Source organism: Delphinus delphis, chromosome 1, assembly GCF_949987515.2.
Source record: "Delphinus delphis chromosome 1, mDelDel1.2, whole genome shotgun sequence".
Lineage (NCBI taxonomy): Eukaryota > Metazoa > Chordata > Mammalia > Artiodactyla > Delphinidae > Delphinus > Delphinus delphis.
Window position 1 is genome coordinate 25,847,330 of NC_082683.1, and position 19,609 is coordinate 25,866,938.

General features: G+C 49.4%; 1 protein-coding gene across 5 annotated transcripts in view; it reads left to right on the forward strand.

Annotated features, from left to right (window-relative positions):
• The first annotated feature begins 583 nt into the window (after positions 1-583).
• The window catches only part of AZIN2 (antizyme inhibitor 2), a 33,903-nt gene continuing 14,877 nt past the window's right edge, over positions 584-19,609 (forward strand). For 2 of the 5 annotated variants that reach the window (XM_060003469.2, XM_060003487.2), the window contains exons 1-9: positions 584-701; positions 795-913; positions 1,595-1,748; positions 3,228-3,401; positions 11,863-12,035; positions 13,008-13,163; positions 13,962-14,127; positions 15,343-15,505; positions 16,666-16,778. In XM_060003469.2, coding sequence (XP_059859452.1) covers positions 1,644-1,748; positions 3,228-3,401; positions 11,863-12,035; positions 13,008-13,163; positions 13,962-14,127; positions 15,343-15,505; positions 16,666-16,778 — 1,050 coding nt within the window. In that variant the 5' untranslated portion in view covers positions 584-701; positions 795-913; positions 1,595-1,643. Of the gene's footprint in view, positions 702-794; positions 914-1,571; positions 1,749-3,227; positions 3,402-11,822; positions 12,036-13,007; positions 13,164-13,961; positions 14,128-15,342; positions 15,506-16,665; positions 16,779-19,609 lie in introns of those variants that run through there. The other 3 variants (XM_060003471.2, XM_060003479.2, XM_060003494.1) reach the window with 3 other exon arrangements.

Here is a 19,609-nt window from a genome sequence, read left to right on the forward strand (position 1 = left end):
TTGCCCTGAGCTGGGAAAGTCACAAGAAGGATCTTTGAAGACATTTCATCTGGGTTTTGAGTTGGAGGATGCTGGAAGAGGCAATTAAATAAAAATGATTTTATTAGAAAAGTAAAACAAGGAGATGACATTTGACCTGGGCTTCCTGGGATGAGTGGGCAATTCACCAGATCAGAGAGGAGAGGCACCGTCGAGCTGAGGTAGTCACAGAAAAGGCTTCCCAGAGCAAATAAAAAACCTCCTGGCTTCCTGCCCATTCTCCAAGATCTAATATCCAGGAGCTAAGCGTCCCACCGCGTAGACGCTCGGGGTTCTGAGCTAGCAGGCCTGCAGTTGAGATTTCCCAGCGTAGGGTAGCGGCAGAGGGGTCTCTGTAGGACTGAGGATCACGTTTGCGGAGCCGGCTAGCAGGGTTGAATGCTTTATGTCGGAATCGACCAATGGGATGGTGGCACCCAGTTGCCAGGGCTACGGAGGGGGGGCCGAGCGGAGGAGGGGCCTGAGCGCCAGGGGCGGGGTCTGGGGGGGCTTATATAAGTGAGCGCCGGGCGAAAGGCGGGGCGTGGCGTCGGTGGCTGCCGGGCGGGAGGGCGGCAGGCCGCGGGGCCCAAGCCGGAGGAAGCTAGCGAGCGGAGGCGCGGAGGTGCCGTTTCACTCGCTGGGGGGACCTATGGGTCGAAGCCGTGTAAATGCGTTTTAAGGCGAGTGCGGGGGAGAGGCTTGGGGAGCCTCGGGAGCGGTAGTTCTGGGCTCCAGTGCTGACCTGCTCCCTGGCCCCTCTTGTCTCCTCTCAGCAGGGGCCTCGGCTCCGCAGCTGCCACTCCTCCTCGGGGTGCTGCACAAGTTTCGAGGTCACCGGCGACCCCCCCTAGCAGCGTGCCTGACTCTGGCCCGCGAAGGAGCACGGGGCTTGGTAAGGGGGTTTGGGGGGGCGGCACCTCGGCCCTGCACTCAGGAGGGCTCACCCGGACAGAACCTCAGCCTTCAGTTCTTGCCCGGGAGCCCTCGGCCATCACCCACCACGTGGAGCCCCCACGCACGCTTACCGTCCTAGCACGTCAGGACCAGCCCGGCCCCTCTTTACAAACGGTTAAACTGAGGCTCCGAGAGGGGACGGGGCGTACCCAGGGTCACGCAGCAGAGAGCGGACTCGAACCTCAGCTCTCAGGCTGAGACTCCTTGGTGGGACCACCTGCAGCCACTTCAGGTGGGCGTGGTCAGGAGGGGGGGGTCACCTGGAAACTTCCCCACTCGGCTTTCCTGCTCTTTCTCTCTCATTCTTTCCCTTTAAACCCAAACCCTAATTTCAGAACTGGAAAGGATCTCCAAAACAATGCATCCATTTTACAGATGGGGAAACTGAGGCTCGGAGAGGCAGTGACATCTAGGCAGATAATGCCTTGTCCCAGTCCAGGATTCCTGATCGTCCTTCTCCTTCACCCCTCCCAGTGAACCTAAGCTCCCCAGGCTTGTGCTGGGGGCAGGGTGTGACAGGAGTGGGCGCCCTGGCCTGGGGAGGTGAGGGGTGCAGCTGACGCCAGCCCCCCAGCGGCCCCCTCACTCTCCTCCAGCAGTGTGTTGCATACTTTCTAAGGCGCCGGAGGCAGCGGCAGCTCCATCCAGCCCATCGGCTCCTCCTCGGCATGGCTGGCTGCCTGAGTGAAGCGGACTTCGTGATGGTGGAGGAGGGCTTCAGCACCCGAGACCTGCTGGAGCAGCTCACTCTGGGGGCCTCACAGGCCACCACGGTGAGGGCCTGGGAGTGGGGATGGGTCTTCTGTTCTCCCAGCAGGCTCAGCTGCCTCCTAGGGCCCACATCTGATTCTTTCACTTATTTGGTATTCATTCCTTTCTGTTTGTGAGAGACATCTCATTTTTTCTCCAAATTCCTGGTCCTTGCCCCCATACCTGCCCCTCCTGTGTTCCCTGCCTTCATGAACAACACTACCATCATCTACACAGGCCTCTAGGTCAGAAACCTGGGAGTCCTCACTGCCCCTCCCACACCTGGGCACCCCCAAACTCTGTGAATGCAGCCTCCTTGAATTACCCTTCAGTACGTTCTTCTGGGACCTCACCGTGTAGTTTAGGCCTCATCTCTCTAAAACTCCCCTAACCTTTTCCCTGCCTCATCCCACCCCTTCCAACTCTATCACAGCCCTGCTCAAAATCAGAACTCTTCGGCAGTTTCCCCCTCCCTACAGGGTCCAGGCCCCTCTGCCTTCACAGCCCCCTTCCTGGCTTTTCCCACGGTGTGTATTATGCCCCATTAGAGCTGAACTACTCTGCTCGTATTTCCCGAAGATTCCATGGGCTCCATTATCACTCCTTTGCCCAGGCTGTTCCCGCTTCCCTTCTCCCAGCCTCTCTTGCCTCTTACCTATTTCTGCTCATTACTTATTACTCATCCGTGTCACCTTTTCCTGACTGCCCCAGGCAGATTTTGTACTTTCCTTCTCCATGGCCCCCTCTGCATTTTGTAGAAACTCCTGCTTAGCATTGATTGAATGGGCTTGTAATTGCTTAAGGGGTTCTTTTGCAGGCCCAAGCATACTTAGCATACTTGCATAGGTATGCTTGGTCAGACACCAGGGGGGCATCAGTAAAAAAGTGTTGCATAAAAGGGAAACTGAGTCCCAGAAAAGGTTTAATTAATGTGGTCTCACCAATGGCCTCATATGTGTTCAACCCTCAGTAAACAGCTGTCCTCAGGCATGGGTTGCAGTAGCAGTGGGACTACTTCAAGTCTTCTTTGAACACCTAAATGCGAAAGGCAGTGGCTGTAGGCTGTGGGTCTTCAAGGAATTTATCTTTTTTTCTGGAGAAAACAGTTGTCTATATACACAGAGTTCTGATACTTTGGAAGCATGTGCAAAACGCAGTGGGAGCATTAAAGGCGGAGTTGCCTTATTGGTTTGGGGGAAGGTGGCATTTCAGCTGGAACTTGAAGGTGGATTAGGAACTTGCCAGATACATGTGGGGGAAGGATATTCTGTATGGAGGACATGGTGGGAATAAAGGCTGGGAGGTGGAAAATGATCTAGGATAGAGCTGGAGTTTGAGCTGAAGTGAGGGAAGGGACTGGAGCTGGATCACAGAGCCTCGAATGTCCTGTAGGCTTGGGGATCCCCAGAGAATTTTAGAGCAGGGTACTTGGGAGGACCGTGAATGGCACGCACTAGGAGGAAGCTGGGTGGGGTCTCATATTCACCCTTCTTGTTGTGCAGGAAGAGGTCGCTGCCTTCTTTGTGGCCGACCTGGGAGCTGTAGTGCGAAAGCACTTCTGCTTTCTGAAGTGCCTGCCGCGAGTCCGACCCTTTTACGCTGTCAAGTGCAACAACAGCCCGGGTGTGCTGAAGGTCCTGGCCGAGCTAGGACTGGGCTTCAGCTGTGCCAACAAGGTGAGCCCCTGCGTCCCTTCGTGGAGCTTGCTTTCTAAAGAACAAACAAGTGAAACAATGAAAGTCTATGGTATTTTAGATGGTAAATGCTGTGGAGAAAATTAAAGAGGGAAAGGGAAGTAGGGAAGAGACATGGATGTCGGGAAAGAGGATTGTACTTTTAGATGGTTTGGCCAGGGAAAGCGTCACTGAAATTTGAACAGAGATCTGAAGGAAGCAAAGGATCCAGGCCAGGTGGATAACCAGGGGAAGAGCATTCCAGGCAGAGGGACCAGCAAGTGCAAAGGTCCTGAGGTGGGAGCAAGCCTGTGGGCATTGGTTTGTGATATTGTTATTATAGTTATTTAAAAATGTTTAGTAATGATTGTTTTGAGGGGGAATCCCTTTTAAACCCTGGTCAGCAATATAGCTGGGTGTTGTGCGGAGGATTCTAGAAAGGGATCTGGAGGAGACAGGAGGAGAGCTCATCTGGGTAGGAGGCTGGAGGGATTCCAGGTGGGAGAGAGGTGCACACCATGGTGGACGGTTGGAACGAGCAGGTTCACCTTTATCAGAGACGCATGTTAGTGTCCTTATTTGTAGGTGAGTCTCCCTCATGTCACCCGTGAAGCCTCTTTGCATCAGCTCTTGTTCTGCACACCTGGTTTCATGCATGCCCCACATAAAGCCCCGTGGAGTGCCTAGGAGAAGAGATTGCCATTTTGCAGTTGAGGAACTGGGGGTCAGCTTCACACAGCTTGCTGGTAGCAGAGCCAAGATTGCCCCCTGCAGCATGCCGGGTCTCTGCTCTGACCGAGGAGGAAGGGGACCCTTTTCCATAACCCTTGGCCTAGGGGTGAAGAACAGGACCCAGCCTCACTGACTAGAGTCCTCTGCTTCCAGAAACCCAGAGGTGGGGCCCTGTGCTGGCCCTCAAGCCTCAGGACTGGCCTCCAAAGGGCAGAGTTGTGGCGTGTAGGGCTTGAAGTCGGCGGGGGGCGGACGTTTGCTGAGGGCTCCTGTTGTGTCATGTGCTTCGCCAAGCGTTTTCTGTACATGATCTCATTTGACTCTTGAAACAACGCTGTGAGGTAATTATTATCACCGTGATTTTGACAACAGCCCCATGAGGAAGCAGTTAGTGTATGAGGCAAGGAGGCACAGAGGTTTGAGGGATGCCCTGGGAAGGGGCCGCTTGAGTATGGCAAGGGGTCTCTGACTTTATCACTGCTGTCTTTGCCAAGATCCCTGGGGAGGGGATGGCAGAGCTGAGACCCCACACGGTAGGTGGGATCATGTGGCCCTTGGGTGCATTTCCTGAGAGGTGGCACAGCTTTTCTTGGAAGGCCAAGGCTGCCCTCTTCTGGTTGGTTGGAGCTGGTGGCCACGCTGTACAGCACCATGCTTTGGCGGCCACTAACCTAGGGTCAGGCATGAGCTGGGACTCGGTGTACAGATATGCATCAGACAGGCTCCAGGGTCAAGAGCACCAGCCACGCCTTACACGGGGCTCTGGTCCACCCACCCACCTTCCCAACGACCTTATGTCACCTCTCCTACCCCATCCCTTGCCCTCTCTGGCTGTCTCCCTCAGCATCCTCCCATCTTAAAATGCCTTCTCTGGACACCACATCGTCCCCCAGCCCAATCCCTCGCTCCCCCTTCGTGGCCAAACTGAGTTGTCTACACTTGCCTGTCTGCAGTCACTTGTCTCTTTCCCTTAGCACCCAGTCCTTAAGCCACTGCTTCCCGACCTCCACTCATCATTCCAAGGAATCTCCTCTTGCCAACGTCCCCAGCAATCTCCAGGATCCAGTGAGCACTAGACATTCATTTTGAATTATTCAAATAATACGTTGATTCATCTGCAAAAAAAAAGTAGAACGTCAGCTTTATGTCTCCAGAGATAATCAACATTCTGAGTTCGGTGGCCACATGGTATTTGAAAAATACTTACAAATATGATCCATAGGAAACATACAAAATATCTTGTGATTTTGTAACAAAATATAAGCTGTTGTGCCACATAGCTTTATTTTTATTTTTTAAAATAAATTTATTTATTTATTTATTGGCTGCGTTTGGTATTCATTGCTGCACGTGGGCTTTCTCTAGTTGTGGCGAGTGGGGCTACTCTTTGTTGCAGTGCGCGGGCTTCTCCTTGGGGTGGCTTCTCTTGTTGCGGAGCACGAGCTCTAGGAGCACAGGCTTCAGTAGTTGTGGCACGTGGGCTGTAGAGCGCACGCTCAGTAGTTGTGATGCACTGCATGGGCTTAGTTGCTCCACGGCATGTGGGATCTTCCCAGACCAGGGCTCGAACCCATGTCCCTTGTATTGGCAGGTAGATTCTTAACCACTGCGCCACCAGGGAAGTCCCTTACAGTAGCTTTAAGCTCAGCAGGTTTTGGAGATGTGTCCATGTTGATGCTTTTAGACCTTGTAGGGGACACTCCTGGTTCTCCTAGCTTTTGATCTCACCATGAAAAAGTGTGTGTGTCTGTGTGTGTCTGTGTGTGTGTGTGTGTGTGGTGGGAACACTTAAAGTGAGATCTACCCTCACAAATTTTTAAGTGTTTAATAAGGAATTGTTAAGTATAGGCAACATGTTGTACAGCACATCTCTAGAACTGATTCCTATTGCAGAACTGACACTTTATACCCATTGAGTAGCGACTCCCCATTTGAAACATTCTTTTTTTTTTTTAGTATTTTTTAATTTTTTTTTTTAATTTTTATTTATTTTATTTTTGGCTGCGTTGGATCTTTGTTGCTGTGTACGGGCTTTCTCCAGTTGCAGAGAGCGGGGGCTACTCTTCATTGCGGTGTGCGGGCTTCTCATTGTGGTGGCTTCTCTTGTTGTGGAGCACGGGCTCTAGGCGCGCAGGCTTCAGTAGTTGTGGCGCACGGGCTTAGTTGCTCTGCAGCATGTGGGATCTTCCCAGACCAGGGCTTGAACCCGTGTCCCCTGCATTGGCAGGCGGATTCTTAACCACTGCGCCACCAGGGAAACCCTAAATTTATTTTTTTAATTTATTTTTTATTGAAGTATAGTTGAATTACAATTTTGTGTTAATTACTGTTGAACAGCAAAGTGACTCAGTTATACATATATATATTCTTCTTCATATTCTTTTCCATTATGGTTTATCACAGGATACTGAATAGAGTTCCTGTGCTATACAGCAGGACCTTGTTTATCCATTCTACATATGCCAGTTTCCATCTGCTAATCCCAAACTCCCAATCCATCCCTCTCCTCCCCCTCCCCCTTGGCAACCACCAGTCTATTCTCTATGTCCCTGATTCTATTTCTGTTTCATAGATAGGTTCATTTGTGTCATATTTTAGATTCCACATGTAAGTGATTATCATATGGCATTTGTCTTTCTCTTTCTTACTTCACTTGGTATGATAATCTCTAGTTGCATCCATTGAAACACATTCTTTTTTTTTTTTTTTTTTGCGGTACACGGGCCTCTCACTGTTGTGGCCTCTCCCGTGGTGGAGCACAGGCTCTGGACGTGCAGTCTCAGTGGCTGTGTCTCACGGGCCCAGCCGCTCCGTGGGATGTGGGATCTTCCCAGACCGGGGCACGAACCCGTGTCCCCTGCATCGGCAGGCGGACTCTCAACCACTGCACCACCAGGGAAGCCCTGAAACACATTCTTTTTAAAAACACAGGCCTAGCCTAGGATATTATGGGTTGGGTTCCAGACCACTACAGTAAAGTGAAGATCACAATAAAGTGAGTCACACAATTTTGTTGGTTTCCCGGCGCATATAAAAGTTATGCTTACACTATACTGTAGTCTATTAAGTGTGCAATAGCATTATGTCTAAAAAAATACTTGAAGTAAAATGTACATACCTTAAGTAAAAAATATTTTCTTGCTAAAAAATGCTGACCATCATCTGAGCCATCAGCGAGTCGTAATCATTTTGCTGGTGGAGGGTCTTGCCTCCATGTTGATGGCTGCCAACTGCTCAGGGCGGTGGTTGCTGAAGTGTGGGGTGGCAGTTTCTTAAGAGAAGACTCTTCCTTTCACTTGAATACCTAGAGGTCATTGTAGGGTTATTAACTGGCCTAATTTCGATATGGTTGGGTTGTTGTATTTCAGGGAATAGGGAGGCCCAAAGAGCGGGAGGGAGATGGGGAGTGGCTGAGGGGTAGAGCAGTCAGAACAGACATTTATCCATTAAGTTCACGGTACGGGCATATGGGCGTGGTTCGTGGCACCCCAAAACAACGACAATAGTAACATCAAACATCACTGATCACAGATCACCGAAACAAATACTAACACTGAAAACATCTGAAATATCACAAGAATTACCAAAATGTGACACAGAGACATGAAGTGAGCAAACACTGCTGGAAAAATGGTGCCAATAGACTTGCTTGATGCAGGGTTGCCACAAACCTTCAATTTGTAAACATCGTGATATCTGCAAAGCACAAGAGAGTGAGGCGAAATAAAATGAGGTATGCTTGTACTCAACAACACGTGCTCTTGGTTTTAAGGACTTTAGAAACATATCCAGTGAAAGTGGACGCTGCTGGGAGCCTGCTCCACCCTCCTGGGGTGCCTCTGACAGTGGAGAGGTCTCCTTCTGCACAGATGTGAATTGCAAGACAGGGTTTGCTTTGACAGGAATGGCATAAGAACCTCTGCGTTGTTCTGCCTCTTCTGGGGACGCTCTCTCCTCCCCTCGGTCCTGTACCGGCTCTTCCTGCTCTCTAGCTGGGAGAGCTCCTCTGGATTCTGGCTCAGGCTCTCTTCTCTTATAAACTCTCTGTCTTCGTAGGGGATTTCATCTCCTCCCATGGCTTCAAATACCCCTAATATGCCACCACCTCCCCTGTTTTGATCTCCAGCCCAGACCCTGTGTATCCAGGTGCTGACTTGTTGCCACACGATGCCTGGAACCCAGTGTGTTCAAATGCACTCATGATCTTCCCCTCGAGAGGGGCCCCTGGGTCTGCTGGGCGAGGAGTCCCCCCCAGACATCTAACCCCACATCCCCATGTGCAGTTCCTCACCAAGCTTGCCAGCCATGCCTACAGATGTCACCACCCCCCTTTCTCTGCAGCCTGTCCTGTTTCCCAGGGAGGTTGTGACTGTCTCCCAGAATTCTCCTAGGCCCTTCCTTGGTCCATTTTCACACGGTAGCCAGAGTGACATGCATTTAGACCTTGCATTCAAAATGCCCATCTGATCATGTCCTTTTCCCTCTTGAGACCCCTCAAACTGTTTCCCACCACTGGCAGGGTCAGATATAAATCACATCAGCCTTCTTGGTCTCCCTGTTGGCTCTGCCTGCATCCCTCCAAGCTCATCGTCCCCCACTGTGGGCACCCTGCCCAGGCCACCCCAGCGTTCTCTGTTCCTCCCTCAGGCTGAGTACATTCTTGCCTCAGAACCTCTGCACAGGCCACTTCTCCTACCAGAAACATTCTTTCCTTCCCTTTCAGCCTGGCCCAGGCCTCCTATGGGGCTCAGCTTAAATTTCTTTTTTTTTTTTTAAGTTGAAGTATAGTTGATTTACAGTACTGTGTTAGTTTCAGGTGTACAGCAAAGTGGTTCAGTTATATATGTATATATTATATTCTTTTTTCAATTCTTTTCTATTATAGTTTATTATAAGATACTGAATATAGTTCCCTGTGCTATACAGTAAATCCTTGTTGTTTACCTGTTTTATATGCAGAAGTATGCATCTGTCAATCCCATCCTCCCAGTTTATTCCTCCCTCCCTTCCTTCCCCTTTGGAAGCCATAAGTTTGTTTTCTACCTCTGTGAGTCTGTTTCTGTTTTGTAAATAAACTCATTTGTATCATATTTTAGATTCTACATATAAGTGATATCATATGGTATTTGTCTTTCTCTGACTTATTTCACTTAGTATGATAATCTCTAGGTCCATTCACATTGCTGCAAATGAAAGAATTTCATTTTTATGGCTGAGTAATATTCCATTGTGTGTGTGTGTTTGTATATATATATATATATATATATACACCACATCTTCTTTATCCATTCATCTGTTGATAGGCACTTAGGTTGCTTCCATGTCTTGGCTATTGTAATGGTGCTGCTATGAACATTGGGGTACATGTATCTTTTCAAATTAGAGCTTTTGTCCTTTCCAGATATATGCCCAGGAGTGAGATTGCTAGATCATATGGTGACTCTATTTCCAGTTTGTTAAGGAACCTCCATACTGTTTTCCGTAGTGGCTGCACCAATTTACATTCCCAGCAACAGTGTAGGAGGGTTCCGTTTTCTCCACACCTCCTCCTCAGCTTAAATTTCTGACCTTCAGAAAACTGTCCGTCACCCCCTCGCATCCAGGTTTCCCCATCCCACATTCTCTAGTATCCCGTACTTTTTCTCCATGGCTCTTATCCATTTGTAATCCTATTATTATTCAGTGTTCATTCATTCCTCCCCTTCTTTCCCATCTGCCTGAAACCTCCACAGGGTCAGAGACCCTGTCTGCTTTACTCACCACTTGTTTTCATCAGCACCTGTCTCAAAGCCTGGCAACTCAGTAGATGCTCGAGATACACTTGCCAATTCAACATCAAGGTGTCTTCTCCACTGAAGTGCTGTGGTTAAGAGCTGGTGTGCTAAAGTCGGACGGTCCTGGGTTAGAATTATAGCAGTGCCACTTGTAAGCCGTGTGACTTTGGACAAGTCACTTAAGGCCTCTCTGAGCCTCTGTTTCCTGCCTCATAAGATTAATATGGCGATGAAATGAGAATGTCTATAAAATATTTAATGCAATGGCTGGCATACAGTAATCCTTTAATGAATGACAATGGTTATTATTTAAATAATTTTAATCAAAGCTAAACCACAGGTCCCCAAAGTGTTACCATTGCTGCTTCCTCTCACCTCTTGGGTGAAGCAGGGAGCGAAACCACATTTTCATAACTGCTCAGACGTGGGGTCTTTGGAAGCAAGCTGTGATGACAGCAGTTCCAGCTCTGGAGGTGGACCTTTGTGTCTCCCTCTGCTACTCACTGGCTGTGTCACCAAGGCAAGTGGGTTTCTTTGAACTCAATTTGTCCTCTGTAAAATGTGGCCGATAAATATTTCATAGGATAGTTATAGGCATTGCATGCGATAATGCACATAAATACCTCGTGCTGAAAAGTTGCTACATTAAAATTGCAGTCTTGTTACAAACTTGGGATGGCTGAAGATGGCCCTGTGTCTCCTACCGTGTTTCCAAACTGCCACCTTCTTAATCATGGAGGGTCAGGCTTGAATTTGAAAGTTGGTTCTGCCTCCTACTTGCTCCATAGCCTCTCTGAGCATGTTTCCTTCTCTATAGAATGGAGCTAATACCATCTGGTGGCATATTGTAAGGAGTAAATAAAAGAGTGAGCCTAAAGCAAGGGTTGGAGACTTCCCTGGCGGTCCAGTGGCTAGGACCCTGTGCTTCCACTGCAGGGGGCACAGGTTTGATCCCTGGTCGGGGAGCTAAGATCCCGCAAGGTGCGCGGCGAGGCCAAATAAATAAAAATACATACATACACACATAAATAAGTAAAGCAAGGGTTGGCAAACAATGGATGGTGGGGCTTGTAGAGTTTTATTGGACCACAGCCATGCTCATTCACTTATGCATTACCTGTGGCTGCTTTGGTGCCACAAAGACATTTGAGTAGTTGTACAGAAACTATACGGCCCACAAAGCCTAAAATATTTACTCTCTGGCCCTTCATGGAAAAAGTTTGCCAACACCTGATGTAAAGCCTCTCATTCAGTGCCTGCTTGTGGTAGGTGCTCTGTGAGCACGGTTGCTTTCGCCATCATCATCATCGTCTGGATCATTAATGCAGCAGTCAGGTGGAGCACTGTTCTGGAAAGGTGAGGAAGAGGAGGCCCTGTGGGGAGGGCCTTGCTGGAGCCGCCCAGCACCATGCCATGCACAGAGCAGGTGTCTGGATGTTGGATGTCCTGTGTCAAAAAGACTATTGGTCTGGTGAACTTTCTAATACATCAAGTGATAGTCTCTAAACATTTAAATCTGCCAGGAAAATGTGTCAGAAACCTGTTTTCAGGGCTACCATGAATCTGTAGAGTGCCTTTGTGTGAATTAGAAAATGTATCCCTTCCTTAAGACACTTAATTGTTGTAAATAAATGTACTGATTTTGTTAGGGCAAGATGCTTTACTGTTAGGAAGTCATAATAAACATACAAATCTACCATGTATTCTCTGAACAGGACCCCTCCCTCCCTAGGATTGTGCAGTAAACCACCCACACAGCTGTACATGGCAGCCCTGCCTGTCAGTGGTGAACCAGCGTGCGTACTGATTTTTGTATACCTGTTGTCTAAAAGTGAGGCCCACTTTTTATGGACCTCCCCAGGCACAGTTATGACTTTGCCCCTCATCTGTGCTTCCTTGGCCTCCGTGGGCCCAGCAGGCTCTGGTGCTTCCTCACCACCACCTTTGGGATCCCACAGGCAGAGATGGAGTTGGTCCAGCATATTGGTGTCCCCGCCAGTAAGATCATCTACGCCAACCCCTGTAAGCAAATTGCACACATCAAGTATGCTGCCAAGCATGGCGTCCGGCTGCTGAGCTTTGACAACGAGATGGAGCTGGCAAAGGTGGTAAAAAGCCACCCCAGTGCCAAGTAAGCTGAGAAGCACTCATGTGGGAGGCTGGGCTGCGTGTGAGGGCAGAGGGAGTGGGAGGAATGGGGCCGGGGCTGAGGACCCTGCCTTGGACCCGGCCAGAGTCACAGGAGGTTGGGGCAGGCACTCCTGGACTGGACCCAGGATGCAGAGCCTGAGTAGGACAGAGGTAGAAATGATGGATTACAGGCCAGGCAGAGCAAAGCCCACGGTACTACGGAGGTCAAAGTCACGGCAGAGGAAGCAAGAGGGGGTGGTGGTTTCACAGAGGAGGTGGCATTTAAGGAGGGCCTTGAGGGGTGACCAGCATCTGGGGAGGGCATAAACAGGGTGTCAGAGTGAACTGCGTGAGCAAACGCATGGAGGCCAGAAGCAGCATGGGGCATTTGAGGGATAAGCAGAAATTTGATGTGGCTGGAACATACCATGTGCAAGGGGGGAAGGAGAAGTGAATGATGCTTGTCACGGGGCAGGGACCCCAGTGCACGTGGGCTTTGGGAGGGGTCAGGGCTGGACATCTTGCTCAGGCTGTGCCTCTCACCTGGTCACTGGACACCCTGGGGAGCCAGGTGGCGGGCCACTCTAGTTCACCCAAAGCAGCTTCCATTTTGTCTGTTTTACATATTGGGGATATCGGGGTTCTCAATAAGACTGTGTTTAAAAAATGGTCCCCCCGATACAAGAGAAGTTGGAAAAGCCTGGCTGGTGTTAAGGCTGATTCGGAGAAGTGGGGCTGCCCAGAGGAGAACTGGTGAGGTTGGGACCAGGGCAGGGGCCCCAGGGAAGGGCCCAGGGACATTTAGGGAATGGATTGGACAGGACTCAGAGGCTGACTGGCTGCGCAGGGAGAGGAAGGGGTCCAGGGGCTTGTGGGGTTGCGTAGCTCTGAGCCATGAGGGTTCACGCCTCTTGACTTAGAGAAGGCTTGGTCGGGGGTGGGGTGGGGGGGTGAGGCATGGCGCCCCCTGCAGAGGTGCCGCGTGTCTCCTCAGGATGGTTCTGTGCATTGCCACCGATGACTCCCACTCCCGGAGCCGCCTGAGCCTCAAGTTCGGAGTGTCGCTGAAATCGTGCAGACAACTGCTTGAAGATGCCAAGAGGAACCACGTAGAGGTGGTGGGTGTGAGGTGAGTGCCCAGAAGCCCCGCCATCACCACCCACGCCCACTGCCCACTGCCTGTTTTCCCAGGACTTAATCAACTCTGTGTGAGACCTCCCTCAGGGTCTCCAAGGAGGGCCTGTCCCTGGGCCTAGAATTCTGCCATTTGAGAGCTTCCTCCCTTTGGAAAGAAGTTTTGGAGTGTCCCACTGCCCCAACCCCACAGTCTGCAGAAGGTCCTGTCCCAGGAGGTTCCAGGAGGGACCTGGCTTTGCAGGAGTTTTCCCAGCCTGAGGCCAAAGGTCATCCTGGCACACCTTGGCTGTGCCTCTTTTCTGGTAGGGGATATGGAAGAAGCAAGAACTATGACCTAACAATATAGCTTTCCTTTTTTTGGACTTAGGATGGCCAGACACTCTGCTAAATGCTTCATGGACACTGTCCCATAACTGTGGGATCTTATCCCCACTTTATAGATGGGGAAACTCAAGCACAGCTTGTCAGACTGCTGAGTGAGATGTACATCAGATCTGGCTGAATCTGGGGCCCTAGCCCTCACCCCAGAAGGCTCAGACCCAGGGGCAGCATGGAGGGATGGGGGGGGCGCCAAGTGCCAAGGGATCTAGTCTCCTGGATCTAGTCTCCTGTCCACTCCTCACTTGCCACATGGCCCTTGGCAGCCCATTTAACCTGTTATGCCCACAGTCACTACATCTGGAAAATGGGCACAGCATCCAGTGTGCTCGGCCAAGTTGCTCCTGGCTGGGACTGAGGTGGTGGTACTTGGGCCCCTGTGTGTAAGCCGAGGCTCTTCCTCCCTTCCCAGTTTTCACATTGGCAGTGGCTGTCCTGACCCTCAGGCCTACGCTCGGTCCATCGCAGACGCCCGGCTTGTGTTTGAAATGGGTGCTGAGCTGGGCCACAGGATGCACATCCTGGACCTTGGCGGCGGCTTCCCTGGAGTGGAGGGGGCCAAAGTGAGATTCGAAGAGGTAACCCTGGGATCGCAAGTGTCACACTGGGCTGGGTGGGGGTGGGGATGGGGCAGGGAGGGTTATAATGATCCCAGGAAGCTCACTGTGAGTGGGTCCCATGTGCTACGTGCTGTGCTTAGTGCTTTACCTGGATTATTTTATTATTAACCCTGTGTTACAGCTGAGCAAACTGAGGCTCGCAGACGTTAACTTCACTTCCTGAGTCCATGGAAGAGCTGGCTGCGCACCCAGCTCTGCCTGACTCCGTCCATGCACCTATTTGAGGCTTAACCAGACCATATTTGCATAAGTCATAAGGCTTTCTGAGGGTCTGGGTGTGCCCTATTCACCCTCCGGCGGACTGATGAGAAGTCAAGTGGGCAGGGGAAGGAAAAGCCAACCTTCTGTCCACTCCTAGTCCGTCTGTCTCCTTCCCATCTGGAAGGTGAAATCAGGAAAAACGTGTCGTTGCAATCTCAACTTTAACCACTAGAGGTCGCTTTTTCTTAGTAGGTGCCTGGTCCTGGAATATTCACATCTTGGAACTGAATTTTAGAAAATAATACGTGATGGACACTAAGAATTAGCTTCAAAGATGAGCATTGCAGCATTCTTCATAACAGAAGTCCAGTGGACTTCCTTGGTCCCTATAGCACTCATGGATTGGTTAAATTATGGTATATTCTTATGGTGAAAACATTTACACACATGGGGAGGTCATTCAGTTTATTGAGTGAAACAGTTTATAAAAACATATATACTTATAGCCCTAACATGTTTATAATAAAAAAATCAGGTTTTTAGGTTTGTATAAAAAGGAACTAAAGGAGCTACTCCAAACAGTTAACACTGATTAGGTTAATCTGGGTAATAGAATTAGGGGTGACGTTGACCTTCTTTTTCCTTCTCTGTAGTTTCTATTTAAAAAATGTGTTATTTAGCATATTGGTTATTTAGGAAAGAAAAATCCACGTCAGGGCTTCTGGAATCTGAGTACCAAGTCTTAGATTAAGAGTGTCTTTTCCCATTGTAGGGTCATTGAAGGGTGATTTACACAAGTGTGAAGGTCTTGACCCAACTCTGTCTCTGCCTACCTTCTTGTCCAGCTGTCCGTGGTTACCAGCTGGGGTAACCTGAAATCAAAGAAGCTTTCAAGAAATAGACTTGGAGCTGCAGCAAGTCTTCAGCATAAACCCCACATTTCAAACATGTAATTGTCCCCCATCCTCTCAGATTTCTTCTGTGGTCAACTCAGCCTTGGACCTGTACTTCCCGGAGGGCTGTGGTGTGGACATCCTCGCCAAGCTGGGGCGCTACTATGTGACCTCGGCCTTCACCTTGGCAGTCAGCATCATCGCCAAGAAGGAGGTTCTTCTGGAACAGCCTGGAAGGGAGGGTAGGTACCAGGTGGGCAGCGGAGCCCCATTCTTCCCTAAAGCCAGGGACAGTGGCTGGCTGAGCCGGGTCTGTTTTTAAGGGGTGGGGGAAGCTGGAAAATGGGTCCTTGCTTTAGGGAAGTTTACAATCAAGTATTCTCACCCCAAGGCACTCTTTAGCATCTTTTTTTTTCCTATGCATGTTTATATTTTATGAAGATTGAGATCAAAGCAACCTTAGGGAGAATAGATGCTTTATTAACCCTATTGTACAAATGAAGAAATTGAGAACCAGAGAGAATACAAGTGAATTGCTTAATTGCTAGTAAGTGGTAAAGCCTGCATTTCACCCCTTGTTTGTCTTCTCTCCAAAGTACAGGCTCTTACTCACCCTACTGCTTCTCACAACATATTGAAAGTAATTAATGACAACTTATATTTGTCTAAGCCCACTTTATAGAGGACAGAATGTAGGCATGGAGAGGTTGAGTCACTAGCCCAAGGTCACACAGCTGATAAGGGGCAATGCCAGGATTCAAGTCCAGGCTGGGCTGACTCAAGGCTCCTCTGTCCACACTGCCAACATCAGCGCTCTTCCCTGACCTTCCAGATAGATCAGTCGTCCCAGCAGCCTCTTGAGTGAGAGGTCTGACTCTGATCTTGGGGCTTTTTTCTCTGCTCTGGGACCCCCAGGCACGAGAGCCTGAGGTCAGTGTGCTCTTCCTCGGAGAGGGGTGGTGGGCTCCAGGTGGAAGGTCTTCTGTGTGTGTGTGTGTACGGATGGAATTCTGGCCTCCTTTACACATCTGGGGGATTATACTTTCTAGTCCAGCCGGGAGACCTGGCTTCTCATTCCAGCTCATGCGCTGCCCCATCGTGTGCCTCTGAGCAGGTGGCTTAACTTCTTGGGGTCTTGAGTTTGGGTGGGCTGCTCTTCTGCCTTTGCTGGGGCATTGAGGGGCTCAGATGCAGTCGGGGAGTGTGTCCTGGGCAGGGTTGCTCAGCTGCAAGGTGTTTCCAACACAGTAGTGAACCTCCTCTCACAGGAGGAGGCTGGCAACCTCATAGCTGAAGAAGGGGCAGCCCTCTTGCTTCAGTAGCTTGTCCCCTTGCTGAGCCTGCCACAGTTCCAACCCCTCATGTGCTGCTTGTGCTGCCCCGCCCCCTCCCCTCCCTGCAGAGGAAAACGGTTCCGCCCCCAAGACCATCCTGTACCAACTCAGTGAGGGCGAGTATGGAATCTTCAACTCAGTCCTGTTTGACAACACCTGCCCTACCCCCATCCTGCCGAAGGTGAGCCTACCCCACTGGGCCTGTTTTCAATTGGGTGGGTGCATTTAAATAACATTTGTGTGTGTGTATTGTTATCTAATTTAAAAAAACTAAAACATTCATTGTGGAAAACAGACAATAGGAATAAAGAACGTTATCACCCATAATTCCACCACAGAGACTCTTTGAACATTAGATTTCTTTTCAATCTTTTAAAAAATGTATTATACTTTTTTCCCATAAAGTTGGGATCATATCAATTTGTAACCTGATTTTTTTCCCACTTAATATGGGGTGTAGCTCTTTGCATGCCATTAACCAATCTTTGACAACACGCCTCTTGATGACTACATAATATTTTAGCCAATCTAACTCTAGTGATTGTCCATTTGGTTTCCTGATTTTGAGCTTTGTGGGTCTATCTTGACATCCATCTCTGATCACTGCTCTGGGATAAATTCCTAGAAGTAAATATTCATCTTTAATGAGTTTTCCATGTTAACGAGGGAATAGGAATAGACAGAACATTCCTTCTAGCCTCTGCAGAATCCAGCCCAGGGCCTCTGGCAGCTTTAGCGGGCCTTGTTAAGAGGGGAAAGGAAATCAGACGCACTTGTAAGATTTTCGCATCTCCAGGCCTTTGTGTGGTCTTGCTTTGGGAAGGAAACTTAAGTGCCTAACTAGTACCTAGACCATCGTGAGCTTTCAATGTGTTTTTGTTTTTCTTTTCGTTTCCATGCTGACTAGTTTTTCCAGAGGCAATCAGATGTTAGCTCCTCTTTGTAGCTCTTCCTGCCCCTCCTCTACGGCTGGCAGAGGAAGCCCCTCTCTCCTCCAGGCGCCCCTACCCCACCCACGACTTGATGGATATTCATTCCATAGCTGCCTTGTCTGAGTAAGCCTTCCCGACGACGATGTGCTCAGGAATTCAGTTTTCTACGGTGATGCACTAGCATTCCCTGCATTCCTGTGGTCTCCCACATCCTACCACACAGAGGAAGCACCAGGCCTAGGCCAGCCAAGCCCCAGGCTACACAGCAGGCAGCATCTGCTTCCCAGTTACTCTCCCTTCCAGTCGCCCTCCCAGTCCCGGTTCCGCTCCCTTCTTTCTGTTGCAGGCGGTCCCTGGCCCACTCCCCATTCCCTTCATCAGCTCCTCAGACGAGCAGGCAGGGCTGTAGTCCCAGCCCAGCCCCATACCTGCTCCAGGAGCTCTGGCTGACCAGTCTCTAGTTGGTGTTCCTGACTTGGGCACCAGGATGGTACTGACCCTCTCGGTGGTCTGTGCTGCTCCTCCTCTGGTGGGTGCTGAGGTTTCTTCTTCAGGCTGTCAACCGCTTAGGAGTCCTGCCACGTGACCATACCCAGGGTGGGGCCCGCGGTGTTGCCCGCGGTGTGGCCGTGGAGACAGACACCGTGTAGGTGACAGCACACATAGTCAGTTAGCTACAGTTGTGCTGGGAGTGTGTCAGAGGGACCCAGCCTGGCCAGGGGTATCTGCACTTTCTTCCCCAAGGACGGTGCCCCTCACTAGCCAGGATGGCAGCTTTGTACCCTGCTCTTCATGCCCAGGCACTTTGTTTTTGGACCTCAGGGAGAAAAACTCATATTAAACATAATCCTTGGTTCAGGGTTTTCTTCTCATCATTGGAATATGCATGGCTCCTTTTTGTTTCTTTTCTTTTCTTTTTTAAAAATTCAACAAATATTTGAGTACCCTCCACATGCAAGGCATTGTGCCGAGGTCTGCAGAAGACAGCAGGTGAGGAATAATTGCCTGTGTCTTTGAAATACAATCCTGCTGGGCAGAAACACGTGTGTGTGTGTGTGTGTGTGTGTGTGTGTGTGTGTGTGAGAGAGAGAGAGAGAGAGAGAGAGAGAGAGAGAGAGAGAGAGAGGGAGAGAGAGAGAGGGAGAGAGAGAGAGGGAGAGAGAGAGTAGTACACAAACTACAACAGTGTCATGAGAAAAGTACAAAAACTACAGAACAAATGTTATTGAACTTTTTTCAAAAATATTTTAGTAGTTGTCACTAAAAGATAAGGACTTAAAAAAAGAACACAGTAACATCACCAAACTAACAAATGAGCAGTTCCATAGTATCCCCTGTCGTCTAGTTAGTGTTCAGATCTCCCCTCATAAATGGTTTATATAGTTGATTTTACAGGTGAGAAAACTGAGGCATAGGGTGGTGAAGCAACTGACTCAAAACTCACACAGTTGATAAAGGAATAAACTGTAGACCGTTGGGGGCAGAGTTCCTGTCTTATTCATCTTTGATTACCTGTCTGCTGCCAAAGAACAAGCTCTTGACTATTGATACTTTCCTATAAAATGATGGCCTCTCTATAAAATCACCGCCTCCTTGTAAAATCTCGCCACTGTTGGGCATTTGGGCATTGCTAATTTTTGTTTATTCTTATTCATGTTTCTATGAGTACTCCCTCTGCCTAGAATGCTCTTTGTTAGTCTCTTTGTATGCTGGCTTAATGCACATGCTTAAAGTATATTCCCTTTTAAAAACTATTTTCTTTTCTTTTTTTATACATCTTTATTGGAGTATAATTGCTTCACAATGCTGTGTTAGTTTCTGTTGTACAATAAAGTGAATCAGCCATATGCATACATATATCCCCATATCCCCTCCCCCTTGAGCTTCCCTCCCACTCTCCCTATCCCACCCCTCTAGGTCATTGCAAAGCACTGAGCTGATCTTCCTGTGCTATGCGGCTGCTTCCCACTAGCCATCCATTTACCACTTGGTAGTGTATATATGTCTATGCTTCTCTCACTTTGCCCCAGCTTCCCCCTCCCCCACCCCCGTCTCTGGAATAGGACTACCAGGTAAAATG